At 48.4% G+C, this 23,569-nt stretch overlaps 2 protein-coding genes across 9 annotated transcripts in view; one reads left to right on the top strand and one right to left on the bottom strand.

Annotated features, from left to right (window-relative positions):
- Rhog (ras homolog family member G) overlaps positions 1 to 9,004 on the top strand; it is a 9,436-nt gene extending 432 nt beyond the window's left edge. The window contains exon 2 of the mRNA XM_010603166.3: positions 7,785 to 9,004. Within this exon, the coding sequence (XP_010601468.1) occupies positions 7,852 to 8,427 (576 nt within the window). The 5' untranslated portion in view covers positions 7,785 to 7,851 and the 3' untranslated portion in view covers positions 8,428 to 9,004. The remainder of the gene's footprint in view (positions 1 to 7,784) is intronic.
- Positions 9,005 to 9,348: 344 nt separating this feature from the next.
- Positions 9,349 to 23,569, bottom strand: part of Pgap2 (post-GPI attachment to proteins 2) — a 37,864-nt gene continuing 23,643 nt past the window's right edge. The window contains exons 1-7 of one of the 8 annotated variants that reach the window (XM_010603175.3): positions 20,640 to 20,709; positions 19,086 to 19,268; positions 15,528 to 15,710; positions 11,938 to 12,190; positions 11,715 to 11,821; positions 10,718 to 10,826; positions 9,352 to 10,539 (exon numbers count right to left, since the gene is read on the bottom strand). In XM_010603175.3, the coding sequence (XP_010601477.1) occupies positions 10,409 to 10,539; positions 10,718 to 10,826; positions 11,715 to 11,821; positions 11,938 to 12,190; positions 15,528 to 15,710; positions 19,086 to 19,142 (840 nt within the window). In that variant the 5' untranslated portion in view covers positions 19,143 to 19,268; positions 20,640 to 20,709 and the 3' untranslated portion in view covers positions 9,352 to 10,408. Of the gene's footprint in view, positions 10,540 to 10,717; positions 10,827 to 11,714; positions 11,822 to 11,937; positions 12,191 to 15,527; positions 15,711 to 17,343; positions 18,917 to 19,085; positions 19,269 to 20,579; positions 20,815 to 23,176; positions 23,292 to 23,541 lie in introns of those variants that run through there. The other 7 variants (XM_010603176.3, XM_010603179.3, XM_010603177.3 and 4 more) reach the window with 7 other exon arrangements.

Genomic DNA, 23,569 nt, shown 5'->3' on the forward strand with positions numbered 1-23,569 from the left:
TATATATATGATGGGATGGAAGAGCTCTAAATGAGAAAATATCATGGAGGACAGAGGGCCTAGCTTAGGATGCTGCTGTTGAACTCTTGGCTAAAGAGGTATGGTTAAAGTTGGAACATGAAAAGAAGGATTGTGTGACATTGTCACAGATTCTGGTTGAGAATCTGGAATGTGGAGAATTGTTTCTGGCAAGATTTAGTACAGATGAGGTGGCTGGTGTGAACTTTTATGGGTTATGAGCAAAAATATATGAGAGGTTGTGGCTATAGGGGGACAACTAAAAAGATACTATGGCAGTGGTAGTTGGAGCTGGGAATACTAAAGGGATCCATTAGAAGTAAGTTTCTAGGGGTCTGTGAGAAGAGCTGAGAAGGAAACCAAAGACAAAGCCTAGGCCACCTCCCCAGATTAGACTGGTTTTCCTGTCCAGGGTCCAGCTTCCTCTTTTGTCCTCATTTCATATAGGGGGAGGACAGCTTCCCAGGAGCTGAAGACCAGAGGAGGAGCTTCTCACCTTGGGCAGGGCCACATTGGCTGGCTGTTTAATAACATTAGTACTAAGTCATGAGCAGTGCAGGTTGGACTAGACTTGGGGGCCTGGAAACTTAGAGGCAAAAATGGCCTAGATGTATGTGAGTCTGACCGCTTTGGCCCATTTTCTGAAAAGATAAATGATGGCAGGGCCAACCTAAATAAAGTAAGAAAAATGAACCCAGTCCCAGGCCAGAATAACAGTCCTCACCTTTTATCCTTCATAGAACTAACATCAGGCTGGAGATTATGAGACTCAGTTCCTTGTCCTGGATTTGCAACTGACTCCCTTGTATAACCCTGGTCATCTTAGTTTTCTCTTGGCTTTGTTTCAGCTTTAGAGAGTTGCATTATCAATACTTCCAAAGGGCAAAGTGAACACTGATAGTTTTGATGCTGCCTCCCCTAAGAGACTCCTCATAGCAATGCCCTCTACTCTGGACCCTCCTGTCTCCTCCCACACTTGATTTGACAGGACTGAGTCCCTCCAAGTATCTGTCCAGGGGCAGAACTGTGGCCCTTTCCCCAAAACACAAGGATTGCTATGGGTTGAGAGATGAGAAGGCCGAGAATGTTGGGGATTTTGCCAGGGACAGCAAGACTGGGGAGTACCCTGTCCCCTACTCCAGCTGTGCCCCACTGGCAATGGAAAATAGATGCTGGAGTTTCCTCCTGATGTTATTTTCCTTGGTGGAAACCCCCTCGGGCCTCGGGAGGAGCTGAAGGGTCTGGGGAGCTCTCAGTTTCTCTGTGGGTATTTTCAGGTGGGCGAGGCAGAATTTCGAGGATGATATAGAAGTACAAAAGTACAGCCTCGTATGAAATGAGCAAAGGCAAAGGAAGTGCCACTTCACAGGCGTTTCATGGGGCCCAGGGACTACTGGGCAGCTGCTAGGCGGGAGGAGGAAGCCAGTGTGTGAGCTGCTTCTGTGCTGCTTGGTGGGGGAGGGGGCAGCCTCCTTGGCTCCCCCAGCCACAGCTGTCCTGGCTCTAGGGCTTGCTTACCCTCTGTGCAACACCCCTGGTGCTGGGATGGCCAGAGAAGGGAGGAAACAGACTTACTGAAAGAGTCCCAATCTCCTACAGCCTTGGCAGCTATAACTCTTGTTGCTCCTCCTCTCCAGCCCCTGGTCTGAGGCCTCAATCCTCACGTTTTATCCTACCTAACGCAGTTCAGGATCCTCTGCAGGCCTGAAGGATGGAGAGTAGCAAGAAGTGGACAGTTGGCAGCACATCTGTAATCCCAGCACCAAGGGAGGCAAGTTTGAGTGCTGCCAGGGCAACTTAGCAAGACCCTGTTTCAAAATAAAACAATAAAATAAGGTGTTGAGGGTGGAACTCAATGGTAGAGTACCACTGGGTTCAATCCCCAGTTCCAAAAAAAGAAAAAGTGAAGAGTCCTCCAGCATAAATTTTTTAAGGTTGATGGCTTGAGTTCTTCCCTACTTTTAGTAAAGGAGAAGGGAAAGAAAGCGAGACTCAGCCATTTGCCTGGTCAGAGCCTCACACTGACCTCATGTGTTGCCCAGCTTTCTCCTCCTAGCCCAGCTGCAGCCAGCTGCAGGCCCTGTGAGTCTCCTGGTGTCACCCTTCATCTCTCCTCCCTTCAAAACAAACAAATAAATGTACAGAATCTTTCCAACAGTGCCCCTGCCCCTTGCCTGTCTTTGATTAAGGATCTTCAGATATTCCAAGCCAATCCCTAATCTATTGGGACCAGTTTTTCCTACCCATCTTCCTCATCCTCTCTGAGCAAGCTCTGCCTGCTTTACCCCTCACCCTTCTAGTTGCAGACAAAGCAATATGGCGCGTGCATGCGTGTGTGTGTGTGTGTGTGTGTGTGTGTGTGCATGTGTGTGTGTTACCCTAACTTTGCGTTCTCAGGGTGAGAAAGAAATTGGCTACCTTAGTCCCGTGTCTCCTGAGTATAGAGGCTTTCCTTGTTTCCAGACCCAGTGTCTGGATTCATGGGGGAGGAGGTGTGCAGTCCACAGCCCTCTGCTAGCCTTCTGCAAGTATCTGGGACAGCCTTCCCTCCCAGTGAAGCATCCAGTTAGTTTTGCACAATACACAGAACAATCAGGCAGTGCTGCCAAAGGTAAGGCAGGAGAAGAGAGGTTGCTGGAATGTCCTAGAGAAGCTGGGGAACCAAAGTGGACCTTGAAGGACAAGGAGAATCTGAGGAGGCTGAGTAGCACTTCAGGAAGTGGAACTCCTGTGTGCAAGCCATGAAGGACAGACTGAGCTTATTCATTCAATTATTTACTGACAGCAACCATGGGCCTCTGGAAAGAGAAACCAGCCAGGACCTTGCCCTCTTGGCCCTAGCAGTCTAATGACAAGATAAGATTCAGATCAGCCTGCATGTGATGCAAGAATATGCATGTGAGACAGGGACTAGACTTTGGATAGGATAAGTCACTTGGGACTTGAAAGATTTATAAGTACTTGCCCAGAGGAGGTGCCCATGGCTCTTGGCTCTGAGTACTGCTACTTGTGTTTTGGGGAAGAAAATGTAGAGGCTTCTTTATAGAGGATCAGAGTGGTTTGGCCAAAGTTAAGGGTTGGGAGGCCCAGAGGAGCTATAGTTAGAACCAGGTACAGGGAGGTAGGTCTGCAGAGGGAAGTGCCATTCCAGGGAGGCACATTAGAAGTCTGTAGGAAGTTCCCATTGCCTCCACTCACCCATCTCTTAGAGCCCATTCCTCCCCTCCCCCACTCCCAGTTGGGACACTTCCCCTGCTCTAACGGCCACAGAGATCTGGCAATCAGGCAAACATCAGTGCTTCCTTTTCCTCCCTGCTTCTGGGCCTGCCTGGACCACACCCCAAGGCCAGGGCCTGCACTTAGATAGTGTTGGCTCCTCCTGAGCTGTGCTCCAGATGGACTCCTTGCTAGAGCTGCTTCAGGCTAATACTAGAAAGAGAAGGTTGTGCCTATCCTAAACTTGGCTTTTGGCTGTTATTGCATGCTTGTAAGATTTAGCTTTGCAGTGTTAGGTGGGTAGCGGGTGCAATCCTGGACTCCAGAGGGTTCTGTCCATGATCAGAAGGCAGTGGTTCTACACTTGTGTGTCCAGCCCAAAACGCATTGATTTTCTGCAGTTGAAGTGAGAGAAGTTCAGCCTTCAGCCTTGGAGAGACATCCATACCTGGGTAACTTATATATGACTATTAGAGAAGAAGAATCACACTGATCCAACGTGGTTAAAATTGGGGTTATGCTAGGGAAAGTCAAAGAATTCAGTAGCTTCACTGGGTGGTGAGACTTAAGCCAAACCTTGAGGAGTCAAGAAGACTTAAGATAGGAGAGGGAATGGAAACTGAGAGGGAAAAATAAAAGTAGAAGTTTCAAGGCAAAAATAATCCTGGCCGATTTGCAGAGGACACTGAGACCCCCTGGAGCCAGGATCTGGGAATTACCTATATTATGCACAGATATTATATATTAAAGCACTTAATCCACACTGCAACCCTATAAAGTAGGTACTATTGCTGCTGCATCTGAAACATAAGGAAATTTAAGCTTAGAAAAGCAAAAAGTTGCCAGGCATGGTGGTGCACACCTGTAATCCCAGCACTTGGGAGGCAGAGGCAGGAGGATCGCTGTGAGTTTGAGACTGGACAGGGCTACATAGTGAGTTGTTCCAGGTCAGTCTCAGCTACATAGTGAGACCCTGTCTCAAAAACCAAAAAAAGAAAAAGAAAAGAAAGGCAAAAGGTTGTAAATCCAGGGTCACCCAGGAATAAGTGGTAAAATTAGGGTTTAAATCCAGGTCTTTGTGATACCGAAACCCCTCTCAGATTATGAAGAACCTTGAACACCAAAGTGAGGGACCAGGCATATTCTGAATTAAAACAAATTAAGGGCTGGGGATTTAGCTCAGCGGTACCAGTGCCAGCCTCACAAGTGCAAGGTCCTAAGTTTGATCCCTGGTAACAAAACAAAACGAAATAGAAATTAAGTCAGAACATGGGCCAGGGATTTAGCTCAGTGGTTCTGCTGCCTGCCTGGCAAGCACAAGGTCTCAAGTTCGATCCCCGGTACCAAAAAACAAAAAATAAAAGCCAGAACAAATTGTTGTAGTTTGGTTGATATCATATATATATCTGCAAACATCAGTTTATTTACTAGCCAAAGATCCTTTTTTTTTTCAAGCCACTTAGTAAATAGTCACAGTAAAACCCAAACATAGGCAGGCCATTCCTAATTTAGCATTCAGATGCATTAATATCCCTTCTTCCTATTCGGCATGCATTAGACCCTACATTTTAGCCCATGTAGTCCTTAAATGAGCAAGGGAAACTTATTTGACCCAGTTCTGGCCAAAGGATTTCAGAGAAAAGAGTTATCTTGGGAGAAAGGATGAGGGTCTGGACTAGATCTGAATAAAGAAAACTGGATGGATGCCACACCATACTCGGTGCTTCTTCCTGCCTCTCGGGATGAATAGCTTTGCTTCTGTAATTTTCTATGTGCACAGTACATCACAGCTTACAAAGCATACTCATTCTCATACTTATGATCCCAGATGCAACCCTGTGAGGCTGGGAGGGCAAGTATTACAATATTACTCCTGTACAGATGAAGAAACTTAGGCTTTAGGAAGGGAAGTAACTTACTGCTTAAGGTTACCCAGCTGGTAAAGAGTAGCTTTGAGAGCTGGGGATGTAGCTTAGTGATGCTGTGCTTGCCTGGCAAGCACAGGTCTGAGTTCGATTCTCAGTACTGGGGAAAAAAAAAAAGGAGTAGTTTCAAGGCTGTGTGATGCATTGAGGAAAACTTGGGACTTTGGATCACAAAACTGGGTTTGTTTCCTGGCTCCTGCTAACCAGCTGTATAGTATTGGGTCACTGTAACTACTATGAGTTTGTTTCCTCATTTATAAAATAGAAATAATACCAGTGTATTGTTATAAGGACCAAAGGACACAATACTATGCAATCTATAAAGGCTTGTACCATACAAGGAGTTTTCTTTTTCTTTTTCTTCTTCTTTTTTTTTTTTTTGGAAACAAGGTCTTGCTAGGTAATTCAGGCTGGTCTTAAACTCACTATGTAGCCCAGGCTGGCCTAGAACTTGGTGGCAATCCTCTTTCCTCACCTCCCAAGTTCTGGGATTACAGGCATACACCACCATGCCTGGCTGCAAAGGTGTTGTATTAATAATGGTCAAGATCAGCACTTGAGCTCAGTAGGTCAGATTCAGGTATCTAGTACTCTTGGCCTTATACCATACCTTGTCTTGGACACTGCCTCATTCATAATGTTTTTCCGGTGTCCGTCCCTTTTCCCTTGCCAGCCAGTCCCCCCACCCCCACCTAATTTACTCATTGCTGATTGATAACCACCTCTCTAGAAAACCAGTTTTGTTTTCAGTCTCTTGGGCCTTGTGACTGCTGGCCACAGTCCCCCGCTCCCCCAGCCTTCCTCCCTGGGCCAGCCCATTGCTGGGATTGAGGGGATACTTCTCAGTCATACTGCCACACCAGCTTCCCTATGCTTTGTAGAATTGAAAATTACAGGCCAGGTGTGGTGGCACACGCTTGTAATCCCAGCACTTGAGAGGCTGAGGCAGGATGATCGCCAAGAGTTTGAGGTCAGCCTGGACTACATAGTGGGTTCAAGGCCAGTCTGGACTATGTAGCGAGATCCTGTCGTCAAAAAAAAAAAAAAAAAATTTTTAAATTGAAAATTATAGGCCCTGGAGTTTTGCTATGAAATGCCAGAGCCTCCCAAACAATCACAAATAATGACACTGCCCCCAGAGCTCTTTAAGTCTTACTTAATTTCCCTAGTGCCCTTGTTATAGGCATTTTAAAACTCCATTTCCTGGAAAGGGAAACTGAGACCCAGAGAGGATGAGTGCCTCATACTTGGTTGCCTTGAGCCAGCAGAGCTGGGGCTAGGACTTAAATCCCTAGGCTTCCACTCTCCACAACCTTAGGGGCCCTTATTTCCTTCCCTGATCCATTGTCTAAAGGTCTCTATCTGAATGTCCTGAGGTTGAACATATACACATTTATTCATGCAAATAAGATGGAAATATTGCTACTGTGAACCAGAAGGACAACCACATAGAGGAAGCTGGTTTCAGGGGAAGCTGGTCTGGGAAAGAGCTGGGACCAAACCCTAAATCCTGTGCAGTCCCCACCACCAAAGTTCCTTTCTCTTTTCCAGCACCACCCACCCACACACATACTGTCTTTGATTTGCTTGTTTTGCTCCCCACCACCACCAGCTATCAAACTCAGGATCTTGCACTTGCCAGGCAGTCGCAGCACCACTGAGCTACATCCGCAGCTACTCTGTTTTGCTTTCTGAGATTGGGTCTTGCTTTGTAGTAGTTCGGGATGGCCTCAAACTCGAGGTGATCCTCTTGCCTGTCTCCCAAGTGTTGGTATTATTACAGGTGTGCACCACCGCACCCAGCTTGTCTTTGTGTGTGTGTGTGTGTGTGTGTGTGTGTGTGTGTGTGTGTGTGAGACATGGTCTTACTATGTAGTTCAGCCTGGCCTTGAACTCAGTATGCAGTCCAGACTGGCCTTGAACTCACAGCAATCCTGCATCAGCCTCTCAGTACTGGGATTGCAGGAATGCACCACTATGCCCAGCCTGTTGTTGATTTTTGAGGCTTTTGAATTAATGGTGAAAGATCAAGCTGGTGGGAGGATGGTAAAGGATCTAGGATAAAGGATATTATAGATCCCTGCACTTGGACACCTTTGTGTGTCTGTCTCTGCCTACGTAAAAATAAAAATAGCTAATAGTTATTGACCAAGTACAAAATGTTTTATATGTATTGACCTATGAAAGTCGTTTTTGTTTTTTTTTTGGTTTTTTGTTTGTTTTTTTTTTTGTACTGGGGATCGAGCTCAGGACCTTGTACTTGTAAGTCTTATAATAACCAAATGAAGTAGGTATCACTGTATCCCTGCTTTAAAGTTAAGAAAATTGAGGCATGGACAGGGTAAGTGATTTGTTCAAGGTCATAGCTAGGAAAGAGCAAAATCAGGACTTTTTAGTTAATCTGGCATCAGTTTCCCAAGCCCCTGACCACCTAGGTTACATCAGTATAAAATGGTGCTCAGTACCTTTCATTGTGTATCTGTCTCTCTGTTGTCTGTCTGAATGGAATTTGGCATGGTGTCAGTTCATAGAACAGGAACTCGTTTCTCTCTAGGTATTCCTACCCATTCTGCCCAGTAATTAGGAGCCTCCCTAACCATGAGTGTCCCTCTTGTCTCCCCACAGGTCATTCCATCCAGAGGGCCCAGAAGAGGGAGGAGGCACTGCCTCCACAACCGCAGCTTCACCCACAATGCAGAGCATCAAGTGTGTAGTGGTGGGTGATGGGGCTGTGGGCAAGACGTGCCTGCTCATCTGCTACACCACCAACGCCTTCCCCAAGGAGTACATCCCCACGGTGTTCGACAATTACAGTGCCCAGAGTGCCGTAGACGGGCGCACAGTGAACCTGAACCTGTGGGACACTGCGGGCCAGGAGGAGTATGACCGCCTCCGCACACTCTCCTATCCTCAGACCAACGTCTTTGTCATCTGTTTCTCCATTGCCAGCCCACCCTCCTATGAGAATGTGAGGCACAAATGGCATCCAGAGGTGTGCCACCATTGCCCGGATGTGCCCATCCTTCTGGTGGGCACCAAGAAGGACCTGAGAGCCCAACCTGACACCCTCCGGCGCCTCAAGGAGCAGGGCCAGGCGCCCATCACACCACAGCAGGGCCAGGCGTTGGCCAAGCAGATCCACGCTGTGCGCTACCTCGAGTGCTCGGCCCTACAGCAGGATGGCGTAAAGGAAGTGTTTGCTGAGGCTGTCCGGGCAGTGCTCAACCCCACACCGGTCAAGCGTGGGCGGTCCTGCGTCCTCTTGTGACCCTGGCACTCAGCTTGCAAGCTGTCCCTTCCCTCCCCCCACCAGTTGTGCCTTGGCGCCTTGTCTGCTCCCAGCTGTGCCTTAAGGACTAATTCTGGCATCCCTTGCCAGGGGGCTCCCTGAACGCCTTTTTCTCTTTAAGGAGGCCCACAGGGAAAAGGGGCTTCAGGCCCCACCACAGTCTACTTGGGAAAACCAGGTATTCTTATGAGCTCACCCAGGCCAAGGCTGACCATCCCCAAGAGGCCAACTCAGTGCCCCTCTCCCTATTTTCCGCTACTGACCAATTCATCCAGCTTTCCAAAAAGTTGTTGCTGCCTATTGTGGTGCCTCCTCTCAGGTTAAGGGCTCTCCGCTGTCTCTAACCTCTGCCCTCGCTGCTCTTGGAATTGCCCCCCCACGCACACCAAGATGCTCTCTTCCCCAAGGAAGGAGCCACAGAATCCTGAGAAGATAAATGCACCCTAATCTGTCCCATGTGCCCAGGCCTTATGCATCCGCTGACTGACTCAGCCCCCATGCTCCTGGGGGCCTTTCCAACCCCCATCAGCATCAATAAAACCTCCTGTCTCCAGTGGCCCCGGCTCCTCCCTGTGTGCTGGGCATTAGGGGGTGGGCATGGGCTGGGGCTCCCCAGAGACTGGGAGCCTTTTGTTTCCTCTGAGAGGGGACAGGAAACAATAGCCTTTATTGTGTGTCCCCGACCCCCAATTTCCTTAACAAAGCTCTATAGCCACAGATGCTATAGTGGACTAGCACGAAGACCTTGAGGAAAATCTTCCTAATCGAAGTAAGGTTCCGAAAGGGAGAGGTTGAGAGCCATCAGTCTACAGGCAAGTACTGAGAGGCGTTTCCTTACACCTCCAACAGGACATCTTCAATGACATAAATTGCAGCTGGAATGCAGGCTTCTCGATTGAAGACTCCCCAGGTATCATGGCTTCCAAGCCTGGAGTCATTACAGGGACAGCTGTCGCTCCTGCTCACCAAAATGGATGTTTAGGCCAGCTTCAGGAGACTAAACCTGAAAGCTCTGTGTGTGTGAATAATATCCTGCCAGGGATTTATTCCCTCCATTCCAGAGTCCATCCCTTACTTTAGTTCCTATAAAACAAGGATATGAATCCTGAGACTAGCAAGCCTACCCCAGATTATTGGTAAAAAACAAAAATTTATTTTTATTTGAAATAAAATGTACAACCAAAAGAACTCAAGATTTGGGGCATTAGGGAGAATGAAGGGACACCAAGGAGCCCATTTAGTCTAGGGAACTGTCTCTGACCCCTCCACCCCAAGGTCTAAGCCTGTGATTTCAGAAATGAAGAGAAACACATGCTGTGATGGTGATTTTTCTGGGATGGGTCATCCTTCAGGTACAGACCCCACCTCCATCAGATGAGAAGAGCCACACTGCAGAGCCCTTGGAAATCATGTATTTGGATCCAATGAGGTTCAGATAGGGAAGGGTACACACCATAGGGTACACACCATAGGGCACACACCAGTTCAAAGTGAGGTCAGGACTAGAACACCTGGGCAATCTTTACAGGACTACAGACACAGACCTGGATGTGCACAGCAGATTGTTAGAAAGGTTGGGCAAGTGACTGGAGAGAGATGGCTGTAGTTTTCAGGTAACACGCTGCTCAGCAGTCCCTGACATCAGTGAAAGGTGGGTGTATAAAGGCCAAAAACTGCGTGGTGTCATAAACCCTGGGACTTCGTTTTAGCACCAAGTGGTGGAGCTCTTCTGCCATCTTAGCTTCTTGGGCCTCTCAGTTACGGTGATGTTACTTGAAGGCCCTTGTGCCTCTGAAGGGGTTGAGGAAAAGAAACCAGCAGTGCTGGGGTCAGCCTTGTCTCTGCCCTTCTGCCCTTCTCCCTCCCTTTGAAAGGGCCTAGAGAGGAAACAACCGGATGGGGAAGGCCAGAGTTGTTTCTTGTTTCTGGACAGTGGGCTCTCTTCCAGCAGCATTGGGGTTTAGAATCGCTTTTCTTCAGGCTGAGAGGTTATGAGCAGCTCTTTGTTCCCAAAGTCCCACCAGGCTGTCATGTGGAATGCCATGTTGGTTAGGACAACGGTGTACTCCAGGATGGCAAAAATGGTGTAAACTGTTGTAAGGACACAAGGATCAGGGTGCTGAACCTCCTGTTACCCCTTTTACAAGCCCCTTAAATCATTGTACTATTAGCCCACCAGGAGAAACACAATGGCAACCAGAGCCCAAGACCACTGCCCACTATCCCCACAGTCACTCATGACCATCTATAGATCCTAGCTTGGCCTCACCTCCAGCCTCACAATACATGTTGTGCCGAAAGTAGACAGCCAGAGCAGAGAAGAAGGCGACAAAGTTGATGATGAAGAGCCGCTGTTTCCAGCTGTAGGACTTGCGATCCTAGGGGATGGGCTGTCTGACCACTCCGCAGCTTGTACAGTGTGCATGGGCAGCCCCCGCTCCTGCCCCCAGCTCCAGGACTTTCCCTCCCTTGGCTCCCACAGTAATCACAGAAGCTGGTAAGCAGCAGGAATGATGAGCAGGTCACATCCCTGGGTTTTGGGAACTGATAATGCCAAAATTCCTGCCCCTCCCATTTCAGGGTGATAAAGTGTGAAAGTTACATGGTCACCCGCCAACTCAATACCTCCAGGTACTGTGGGGCAAGGAAAGGCATGGATACTGATGGGTCCCTGGAATTACTAGACCCCAGTCCCCTGATAGTGTTCCTAACCTACTGGGGCCTGGCTGCTACCACTTGTTAAACCACCATTTGAAGCCTCCATCTCTAAACTGTCATCTCCCGAATTAACTAGACATTGCTCTAGATTGGCGGGGGGTGGTGAGACAGGGTCTCACTATGTAGTTGAGACTGACCTGGAACTCACTATGTAGCCCAGGCTGGTCTCGAACTCAGTAATCCTCCTGCCTCAGCCTCCCAAGTGCTGGGTTTACAGGTGTGGGCCACCACGCCCGGCCGTTGCTCTAGATTTTGACAACAACCCTCTCCTTGGCCCCAACCCCAATACCCCACCCTTCTGTCAGAATTCCTATTAAAACTCCAGTTCCAGAGGGCAGTGATGGCACATGCCTATAACCCCAGGAAGCTGAGGCTGCCCGGACTACATAGTAAGTTCAAGGCCAGCCTGAATCTCAACAAGATCCTCTCTCAAAACAAAAAACAAAACAAAAAACAGTCCAGTTCCCACCTCATCATTACCCACATCCTGAGGGCAGATGACTGATTTTCTTCTGGGCCACCTGGCACCCAGTAGGATTAGATCGTACCTCCTGACTTACTGTGTGCTTCTTGGTCAGCCGCCAGAGAATGCAGGTGAAGAGCATGTGACTGAGTGATGCAGCGATGAACACAATGAAAGCATTCTCGTGGATGGCTGGTGGGAGAGAGAATGGTGTGCGCATAGCTGGAAGCACCTCACCCCCTGGCAGGGAGGTGCAGTCCGGCCCCTTCCCGAGCCCTTCTCCACCCCTCCCTCATCTGGGCACCCACTGAAGTCCTCGGAGGAGGAGACATAGGTGAGCACTAGAAGCGCGAGGTTCTCGATGACGTTGAGGCTGAAGTTGAGCCGGCAGAGCAGGCGGTAGCCAGGACACGGGGAGGCGCAACTGAGGTAGTGGTTCCAGTAGGCGAAGGCCACCATGAAGCGGGGCGCCGAGTGCAGGCCGATGCAGAAGCGCCACACATAACGCTGGGGCACCTCCCCACCAATGGCCGAGCTCACAGAAGGCAGGTAGTTGGGTACCTAAAGAGTTGGGCCCGCATCTGGGCGATGGCTTCCTCCAGCCCCGCCCACCAGGAGGACTTCCCCAGGTGAGTCACAGCCCTCCCCTTCCCCCCCAAGTCCTCTTCAGGCGCCCCCCACCCCAGCCCCTTCCCTCGCAGGCGCTCTCCCTTTCCAGGTCCTGGGCTCAGTGTGTGAGATTCTCATTTCCCAGCTAGCCTGGGATCCCTGCTGGGGTAGAGCGAGCCTTCTCCATCTCCCCTCAAAGTGAAACCTGTGCTTTTGGCCAGGTTGTATAGATAGGTTAGGACGCCCCCTAGCCCTGTAGCTCAGAGCTGCTCCTCAGATAAGAATCTCAGTAATCTAGAACTCCAGATTCAGTGCTGAGGAGAGATGAGCTACTGACAATATGACCTTTTTAAAAGTGCTGCCCAGCTGAGCTGTTCCTGTCACCGCCCCCAGCTCCACTCATTCCTCTGGGGTGCCAAGGTGGTAGAGGGTTCTGTAGGGTAGGCCAGAAAGGCATCCCAACCCTGATTGTTGAAGAAAGTGGGTGCCTCCAACCTGGTCTGATAATGACCCTGTTCTTATGCATTTCTCCTTTCCATCTCTCTCCGTGCCTCAAACTCCTCATTCCTGAAGGAGCTGCAACCTTACTCCTTCAGTGCAGGAAGAAGTTGAGGAAGGAGAGGAGTAATGTTGAAAGGTATGAGAGATGAGAGGATGGGGGATGAAGTTTAGATGGGAATAAGAAAGCCCGACATAGGAGGAGGATCTCTTAGACTCTGGGCATACAGCAGTGCTTTGCAAACTTTAATAACACATAAAACTCACTGGGTAGTTGTGCAGGTCTAGAACCTGAGAATCTGAATTTTTAAAAGATACCCAAACTGGAAGCTACCAATCCACTGCCCAAACTTTCTGTGAACATTTTCAGACACTCAGGAAGGGCCAGGGCAGTGACAGAACCCAGCAACACAGCCAAGAGAATGACTCTGCTCTAACTATACAGGGACCAGTCTTTACAGCTGGAGTTCTGGAAGGTCCCTTCCTTTCTTCCAAAGATGTTGAGTGAATCTTGTGAAAAGGCGGGCAATATTGGAGGTGACTTACAAGGAAGGGGTGGGGCTGAGGGAGGGCCAGCAAGTGACTTCAGACTCTCCACAAAAGAGATGGGTTCCCTCAACTCTATCAGAGGAACCCACAGACTTCTCAGTGGAAAGACCCTGTTCTCAAAGCCATGGCTTGAGGTACCACAGCTTCAGACCAGCTCAGATGTTTACTGACTAATTAGTGAAGAGGAAGCATGAAGCTTTGGAGCTTCACAAAGCTAGGTCTGTATCCTCCAGCTCTCCCTTTATCAGCTGGGTGACAGAGTGATTATGAATTTTAAGGTATGCAAAGCCATCTGCAAGATCTACCACACAGTGCTTTCCTGAAAAGCCTGCAAAGAGGCTGTGAGCCACATGGCCATCTAGCACAAGAAGGCCTCCTTACGGGTGACAGGCAGTACTCGAGACAGTGAGACCTTCTACGCTCCTTAATTTATATGTTGCCCTCTACTGATGCTGAACTTAGTGTGGACACCTGGCATAGCACACTGGTGCGTACCACGATACCCAGCTACTTGGGAGGCTGAGGTGGGATGATTGCTTGAGTCCAGGAGTTCTGGGCTGCAATGTGCTATGCTTATCTGGTGTCCACACAAAGTTTGGCATCAATATGAATTGTGAGGCTAACTCTTTTGAGCCTGCATTGCTTACAGCCTGCTCTGGGCATAATCAACAAAGCAGTCTCCAGCAGCCCTCTCTGTTCCCCTGAGTTAGGTTAGTGATAGTGTTGCCTCCATTGTCTCATTGTGAAGACTGTTCTTTAATCTCAATTAATTTAAGTGGAACAGAACCAGTACTTAAAGCCTAACTGGACAGCCTGAAGCATTCAAGGGCACTGAATTGGTCAAGACCAATGACTAGATAGATAAAATATGGAGTAGGAGGAGGAAGGGGTGGGGACTAGGGTCCTGTGACTGCTGGTATTCACAAATTTCTCTCATATTAGCAGTGGAGTTCGGGTTCTAAGAGCAGGTATTGTCTCTTATGTAACACACACACACACACACACACACACACACACACTCACACACACACAATCAGATACATATACCCCCTCCTCCCACCCGCATCCCAAGCACATAAATTCCCCACTCACCAACTCTACCAGCAATAAGTACCAGCTCACCCCAAACCTCTCCATTAGCACAAAGCTAAAAGTACTAGAGATGAATAGATAACTTCTTCCTGTCAGGGTAGTAGATGAGAAACTCATAAAGGGAGGGGCTGGAGTTGTAGTTCAGTGCACTATACCTGCCTGGCAAGTGCAAGGTCCTGAGTTCAATCCCCGGTACCAAGGGGAAAAATAAAAGGAAAGAAACTCATAAAGGAAGAGTTCCAAAAACTCCCCTATCAGATTTTGTCATTAGCTATCATTTCTTTGGCCTTAGATAAAGTCTCCCCAAATTATAGATGACTTCTATCTTCCTTGCTGCCCTCTACCCCTTGCCAATTAGACAAAAATTCAGGTTCCCATCAATTCTACTTGCTATTCCTCTCTGGACTCCATCCCCTCCTCTCTGTCCTCACAATTCCCATCTTAGCTCTGGTCTCCAGTAGTATAAGACACTGCACTAACATCTACCTGGTCTCCCTACTCTTGCCCCTTCCTTTTAATCTGTTCTTCACATAGTAGTTGGAATCATTTTCTAAAGTTCAAATCTGTTCATGGCCCTTTTCCTACTTGAAATTTTTCCAAAGCTTTCTCTTGCCCCCATGATAAAATCCAAATTGTGAGCCTGATGTTCATAAAGACCTTTCTTTACCACCACCACCACTACCACCACCACCACCACCCACCAGCAACACCACTGCCTCTAAGAAGTCTTCCCTGATATCCACACTGGGTTAAGGACCTCCCCTGAGCCCTGCTGTCCCTGTGTTCCTGTTTGTCACCACAAGAATCCCACCTTACTGTTCTGTGACTGTATCTGAGGACTGCCTCTTGCAGGAATGAGATCTAAGGACAAGTCATCTTCAGCTACATGCCCCTGACACAAACTTCTACCCTGGCCCTCAGGAAAGAACTAGGACTGATCTGGGAAGTAGAAGTTCATCTAGGTTGTACTTTCTAGAATCCTCCTCCAACTCTTGAAGGTCTGTGACTCTACTGAGTCTCAGCCTTATTCTCCATCCTTCTGTCTCTTTCCCCTCTCTAACTTTCTATTTCTTTCCTCCTCTCTGATTCCTACTTTACCACTACCTCCTGACCCAGCCTTAACCCAGGTGCTGGGGAGCCTGGCACTCACCCCACAGTCAGTGGCCACTGTGTACTCAAAGTGGAACACCAAGGACCAGATGATGCAGAAGAAGAAGCCGAACACAGGGAAAGTGATGACCCAACAGACCATGGTTGTAAATCGGAGCCGGAACACGGTCCCATCGGGGTCCAAGGGCTGGGAGGCCGCAGAGAACATCCTGTAGGGAGTAGCCTAAGCAGGGCAAGAGATACAGCTTGTGCCTGATGGGACACTTGAGCCTGGGAAAGGGAAGCCTTTACCAGAACTAGCTCCTCAGAGTATGAGGGAGAACAAAAATGGTAGAAAGGGCATATGGGGAGGAAGAAGAAGAGGAGGAGGAGAAGGAGGGGCAGAGGTAGATGGAACTGAAGTGGCAGAGATAGGCAGGGACAGCTCTTAGAAATCCCCTGGCACATTAACACTCTAGGTCTACTTGAAGAGCATGGACAGCAGAAGCTCCCATGGGGCATGCATATAAGAGCTCTGACAGCTCGCCTCACTCTTACAACCCTGATAGCCAAGAGAAAAAGGATCAGAAGTGAAAATGTTATTATTATCATCTCACAGAGAGGAAGACTGAGGCCCAGAACCACGCCAGGATCAAATAGCTTAAGACTCTTAAGTAGGGCCGGGGATTTAGCTCAGTGGTTCCACTGCCTGCCTCGCAAGCACAAGAACCTGAGTTCGATCCCCAGTACCAAAAAAAAAAAACAAAAAACAAAAAACAAATAGCTTAAGACTCTTAAGTAAAAAAAAAATAATTTAAGGGCCAGGGATTTAGTTCACCTGTCTAGCAAATGTAAGGTCTCAAGTTTGATCCCCAGTACTAAAAAATAAAAATAATAATTTAAGATTTAAAATGTATTATGTACATAAACCAACTTCCCATGAGGAATGTAATCATTATGAACTACAAACATATATCAATAAAAATAAAAATGTAGGCGGCACATGCCTGTAATCCCATCTCTCGGGAAGCTAAGGCAGGAAGATGGACATGAGTTTGAGGCCAGCCTGGACTACACAGTGAGTTTAAGGCCAGCCTGAGAAATATAGCAAGACCCTGTCTCAAAAACAAAAAAAGGGACAGGGATTTAGCTCAGTGGTTCCAATGCCTGCTTTGCAAGCATAAGGTCCCACATTCAATCCATGATTTTTTTTTTAAATGTAATTTTTTTAAAAAAGACTAAGTCAAGCCAAGTAACCTGGGCAAAGGACCCCTGGCTGAAACTGACCACAGCCCTCCTATTGACCCTGACCTACAGCATTCCTCTTTCTCACCCAGGTTCAACAAGGAACAGTGAGAGTGTCCTAGAACCCATTTCAATGGGGTCACTGTCTGCCAGCCAACCCACCCTCTGGTCTGAATGAGCCAAGCCTCAAGCCAGAAGTACCCTGATCCCAAAATATTAAGGTCCTTGTAGAGGCCTAGATTCCCATCTCTTTCCTCTCTGAAAATACCATGTCACCCAAAGAAAAGTTTGGGGGAATCTGAGTGTCATGGGGACCTTCTCCACTCAGCATCAGCCCATTTGCTGGTCCTACTCAGGAACCCTCTGTCAGACGCAGACCCAGGGAACTGGGCTTCCTCCACACCCTTCTTCCTGGTAAAGAACTCCTACCCCAAAACTCTATTCTCCAGACCACTTTGACCACACAAGCTGGGCTTCCTGCTAGGGCAAGTTGAGACAGACAGGTAAGGCTTAGTATTAAAAGGCCCCAAACTAGATCTCCCCTTGGAATTCATACTTCCCTGCGTTAAGAAGACCCCAGGCTACTGGTCCAGCTCCTTGTCAGGGATGGAGTCTCACTAAATAACACTCACGCTGGTTGCTGAAGAATGTGGAGCTTGGATTGAAGGCTCTAGCCAGACTGAGACTGCTTTAAGCCTGGAGGGTCCCACCCGCAACCCCTGCCCTCCCGCCCACAGAGCCCAGTTCTCCATGTCTGCCCAGGCACACAGCCTTCTCAAGATCAACAAGCCGTGTCATAAATCCTGGAACACTCTGCAACAGTAAGAAGAGATAGTGGCTGAGGTCAGCCCACTGTGGTTTCTTTGCCAGAGGTGGGGGTGGGGACCTTTTTGAGGGATGTGTTCAGGAATACATGCAAGTTTCTAGGAAGGAAAAGGGAGAGAGTGGGATCTGACCCTTTTTGATGGGAGCAGGGTTTGGTATAGATCTTGAAACCAATGGAGAATTGACTAATCCTGTGATAACAGTGAGGACCCAAGACAGATTTGGAAAGGCTTGAATATTGCATATCAGTGTCCAGCCTGTACCTGTAGCTTAATGGCAGTTCAGGAGCATCAGCTGAGGTCTAACTGCCAGTAAAAGCAATGAACAGTTCTGCTTTTGTCTATACTGCCCAGAGCACCTGGAATCCTATGCCCAGAAAAAATGATAGTTACTGACTGAGTCAAGTCCAAGGGTACACTCAGAGTGAAGAGGAGACCATGTCCTGTGAAGGTTGCCTAAAGAGAACAGAGCTATGCCTCCTAAAACAGACTCAAGGATCTGCACTACTGCCTTCTTGTCTCTGCAGGGCTGACCTAAAGCTATGAGGAGAAAGCAGTTCTATGGCTATCAAAGCAGAGCCAGGTACAGAGTAGAAATCACCAGGAAGAAAATCTATGCTTGCCGGGGATTTAGCTCAGTGGTACCACCACCTGCCTCTCAAGTGCAACGTCCTGAGTTTGATCCCTGGTACCAAAAAGAAAAAAAAAAAATCTATGCTAATCACAAGAAAGAGCTTGCTAAATATTACTTACTAAGCTGCCTTAGAACAGGTTACCTGAAGAGGAAGGAAACTCCCCATGACTAGGGATATTCAAGAAGATTCAAAGTCATCAATTACTGATGTGCTGGACTAGGTTGCTTCTTTCATTCCTAGGACTGGCCATTCCTGAAATACTTATTTTAGATGGGAAATCCAAAGCATATATGAAAAGCCCCAGTTGGATCCAACAGGTGAGGAGAGGCAGGAATAAAATACTCCAATGTCACTAGGCCTAGTACCCCTCCAGCAACTCCCATGTCTTCATTATCTAGTTGGTATACCAAGAGTAGATAATAGGTGTTCATGGTATGCTGAGGGTATCGATCCCATCAGGCCTCAGGGCTAGGCTTCTGCTATACAAATAATATAATTTGTTTGGACAACTACCTTATACCACACTTCCATTCCCTAGGGCACTGGGCTGAGGGATGAGGGGAGGGGATGGGTTTTCAATTACTCAACAAATGCTTTCTGAGAGTGCCTACCCTCAAGGAGACTGTGGTCTGATGGGCAAGACAGATATAAGTACTGCTATGATATGACAGAAATATGAGAGATAGATAAGTGAGACTGTCTCAAACAAAAAAAATTTTAAAGGACTGGGGATATAATTCAGTGTGAAGACCCTGGGTTCAAGTCCCAGTACAAGAGAAGGGAAAGGAAGGGGAAGGGAGGGGAGTGGAGGGAAGAAAACACATGGGGGGGGCACAGGAACTGAAAGCATCCAGAGGAGGGAGTGATTAAGTTTGCCCCAAGAAGGGAAGGGGAAGCTTTTTGGGGAGAAGATACCTTGGGAAGTTTTGCAGGATGAGCAGTTGTCCAGGGTAACGGGAATATTTGATGCATTATCTGAGGTATGCATTAGATCCCCTCACATCACCTGGTCATTCCTTTTTCTTCCAGTCCTGTTCCTTTCTATCACTCCCAGTCTGAGGAATCATCAAATGGGTGCCCATAACTCAAGGATCATGTCTACACATGGACAAATCAAGAGGGGAAACTTAAAGTCATAAAAACAAAAGAAGTGGCCTCCACCCTAAACTCCTAGCCAGACCGCTCTGCTAGTCCTAGCCCTTTCTCTGAAGCAGATGCCCTTCCAGGAAGTTGGAGAGCTTCCTGCAAAGGAAGTTGGCTGCAGGACCTTCAGAACTCTCTCTAAAGCTAGGGCCCAAGGCCCTATGTCCAGGTTCTGCCTCTTTTCTACCTACAGCCTACAGCCTAACTTCATCTCCTCCCCTGCCTGACAATCTGACAGTTTCTTCTCTTCCTTGTCCTGTTCTTCCCCCTTCATATTCCCCAAACCACTTTCCCATCCTTCTTCTACCTGGAGCTCTATGTTAACTCTGGAAGGGAACTTGGTAGGAATCACCAACTTCACTTTTTTTTTTCTTTTTGTAGTACTGGAGATTGGATTCAGAGCCTTTGCAATGAGCTCTATCCTCAACACTTTTTATTTTTCATTTTGAGACAGGGTCTGACTAAATCACCAAGTTGCCCAAGCTGGGCTCAAACTTGTGATCCTCCCTCAATATCCTGAGTACTAAAATTATAGGCATGTGCCACCACACCCAGCTCAGCCTCACTGCAGACATAACACGGGCAAGTAAACCTCAGTTTCTGGGTCTCAGGTAACAGAGAGTCAGCGGATGAACTAGGAGTATAACAGCAGCCAACACAGGTCTCATCTCATTTACTCTGATATCCTATAGAGAAAGGATTCTCATATCTGCCCAGGTACCCCCATATCCCTCTCCAGAGAGTGAATGGCCATCCACAGAACCTCAGATGGCATGAAACCCACTCGTAGAACACATACACATGTACATAATCAGGCCCCAAGCAAACAGGCAAATAGTTTCTCTCATGAACGTGCCCTACTCAGAGCCATTATAAATAGTCATAGCCCCCACAATCTCTCTCTCTCTCTCTCTCTCTCTCTCTCTCTCTCACACACACACACACACACACACACTTCCATAGTGACAGGCATAAGCCCACAGATCTATACTGCTATACTATAGGACCCAAAATACCCTCTAGCCCAGTCCTTTTCTCTTTGCTCTCCAGAAAACCCTGGAGCTCCTGAATCTGCTCCCTATGAAGTAATGATTGGGTTCCGAATTTAGGGGCTACCCAATCTTGGTGACCCAAGCCCACAGAATCCTCATGGAATGTTGAAAGAGACTGATCCTTGAGACCTCAATTTTCAATCATCCCCAAATCGCCCAATGTGTTTGACGGATACCAGTGGAGAGCTCGCTACTCCTGTTAAAGCAGACTTACAATCCAAAAACAGATCCAAAAAGGGCCTGAATATGAGGTATCAGTGCCTCCAATCCCTACCCCACAGTGTGTGGCCGTTGTCTCCTTGAAGTGGAAGAGCAGGGACCAGAGGATGCAGAAGAAGAAGGCGACAAGTGGACAGCAGACCGTGACCAGGGCCACCAAGGTGAAGCGGAGCCGTACCAGGGTCCCATCCCGGTCCAGCGGCAGTGGGACCTGGTACATCTTGTTAGACCTGAGGATGGAGTGGCATGCTATCAGGGGCCCAGGCAGCCCAGCTAGGTCCAAGTGGCAAAGTCAGCTCAGTCCTAAACTTAGATGTACTATGGCATGGAGAGTCTGGGAAGAAAGTTTCCTAAACTTGGACAACTCCTGCCCTGGATGAGGAAGACTGACTCAGAATCCCAAGGCAACACTCAACTACCATTTCAGAGGGAAGACAACGAACTCAATCTGTACGAGGATGAAGCCTGAATATCTAGATTGGGAGACCTCAGCCTTCTGCCTGGCTTGAGAGGCTAGGACCACAGGTGCTAGTTTATTTAGTCTCACTATTTTAAGAACCAACCAGAGGGCAGATAGCCCATCACCTCCCCAAAGCTTCTGAGCCTCAAGCTCAAACCCCAGGCTTAGGACCTCTCATCAGCTCCCATAGCTTCACCCATCAGCTCAGGGTCCCCTCCTGCACCTCTAGTCCCTGCCAGGCTCTGTGTGCAGGCCCCAGCAGTCCACAGCAGCAGGGACTCCATGGAACCTGGCATAACCTCAAGCCTCTGCATCAACACACCCCACCCCCACCCCCGCTGCTGCCTCATGTGCTCAGAGGGTGAAAGGCTGTGCAGAATCAGGCCTGGCACTAGCTTGGGCTTGCTGTTTACAGGAGAGCGCTGCTTGGTCAGCATCTGGAGGCTTCCCCACGCCAAGGGGCCTGTCCACCCACTCACTCCTCAGACTACATGAGAGCTCTTGAGGACAGTAATTTCTCCTTCAGATGAGGGTTATCCTAAAGTCAGGAACTATGCTGGAATACACCAACAATCCTAACCCAGCTCCCTTCAATGTAAAGAAAGAGAGGTTGAGGCAGGAATCTTCTCAGGGTCATAAAGCAAATAGATGGAAAACTTAGCAGTAGGGAGATGTGGGACCTACAAAGAGTTACACACTGCAACTCTGGCTTTCCTTGAGCCCTTCCTTCCTCTCTGGGTCAGAGGTGTGGGCAGTAAGACCAGATTAGGACTGGGAAAGGGAGAGAGAAGGGGTACCTATCCATAGGAGAAAGAAAAAGAAAAATTGTACTGAAGAAAATCAATCAGCCCTGTTCCCACTGTAAAGACAGAGAAACAAAAATGCAAAGGGAGAAAAGCCCTTCATCAAAGCTGAGCCTAAGGGAAAACCAAGCACAGAACTTAGGCTTCTCAGCACCAAGATCAGGCTGACTCCACTTACATAAGAACCTGTTCTGCTGGTCTCAGGCCTTACCAAATCAAGTCCTAACTCTTTCCGGCCCCACCCTCTGAACTCTCCTCTCTAGTCCCTTCCTCAAGAACTCTGACCTCAGTTTTACCAGTGTCCTGGCATTCCAGAACAAGCCAGGTGGATATGCCTTGGCCTTCTCATCTACCTTCCCCACCTGCCTCTGCCAGGCCCAATCAGGCAACCTGCCCTAATTTGTGTGTGTGTGTGTGTGTGTGTGTGTGTGTTGTGTGCGCGCAAGGGCGTGCACGTGTGGAGGGGGAGGTGTCAGCAATCTCTCCAGGGAATTTTTGGAATTGGAAGTGGTTATGATACCAAACACATTCCTCAGATCATCCCAAAATGGACTCTAAGTCCCTTAGGACTCTCTCTACATGAGGAACACCTTCGTCACCCAGTCAAAACTCAGACTCTTATCACTGGAGTAGATCCAGGCCTCCCCTTCCAACATTTCTCCCTGAAGCCAGCTGTTCCAGATCTCTCAGGAAACTCCAGGGATGCAGGGAATGAAAAGTCCCTGTCTCGGGGAGGTGGGTGACATGCGATAGTCTCAGAAACAAACAAACAAAAAATAGAACAATAAAAGATAATCAGTTACACTTCTTGGAGGTATGTGTGGCCCTCTTTTAGCTATGTGACTCACTCTGGGTGTGCTTCCATAGTTGTGCAACACGAAGATCATATGGCTTAGGTTTAGGCTACTTCTAAGGCCTCTCTACACCCCAGGACAGGGAGCCTCACTACCTGCCTGTTCAACCCTAGACAGCTTTAATTTCCTCTTAGGTACTTCTTAGCTGAACGCTGCTTTCTTAGGAGTATCCTACTTCATCTTCAAAGTTCCTAGAGATCTTCCTACCATCACCCCTCATCAGAAAATACATTTGCTGGGGATCTGCTATGCAGTAGGCAACCTGCTCAGCAGTAGATATATGTTGTTTCTTAAATGTAATTTGTTAAGTAGGCACTATAGTCTATGTTTCCGTTTTACAGAAGAGGGAACTGGGGCTTAGAATGGTTAAAAGGACTTATTCAAGGGCCTGGGATTTAGCTCAGTGGTTCCACCGCCTGCCTTGCAAGTGAAACGTCCTGAGTTCGATCCCGGTTCCAAAATAAAAGGCACTTACTCAAAAACCACAGGCTAATAACTGGCAGGGCTGGGATGTGAAATAAGTCTATGAAGTTCCAAGGCTCCCCCACGCCTTCATTGCCACACCTGGAGTGAATCCTGACCGGGAGGCCCTGCAGAGTAAAGAAGGGAGAGTTCAATCCCTGCACACAGAGTCCCATGTTGGGGAGGGTAAGGGCAAGGGAGGAGGCCGGCTCAGAGCCTCGCTAGGCAGCAGTTCTGAGATAAGATTGTGTGAGGGAGGAGGGCAGGCACCAAGACGGAGACCCCGGGGCCGGTGCAGTGGAGGTCGGACCGCGAGGCCGAGTCCGAGTCCGCGGCGTGGGGCTGCTCCGAGACCCGCATTCGAGTCCTCGTACTCACCCAAGCGGTAGTGGCGAGGAGGCCTCAG

This window comes from Fukomys damarensis, unplaced genomic scaffold (assembly GCF_012274545.1).
Source record: "Fukomys damarensis isolate Sample0158 unplaced genomic scaffold, DMR_v1.0_HiC HiC_scaffold_16, whole genome shotgun sequence".
Lineage (NCBI taxonomy): Eukaryota > Metazoa > Chordata > Mammalia > Rodentia > Bathyergidae > Fukomys > Fukomys damarensis.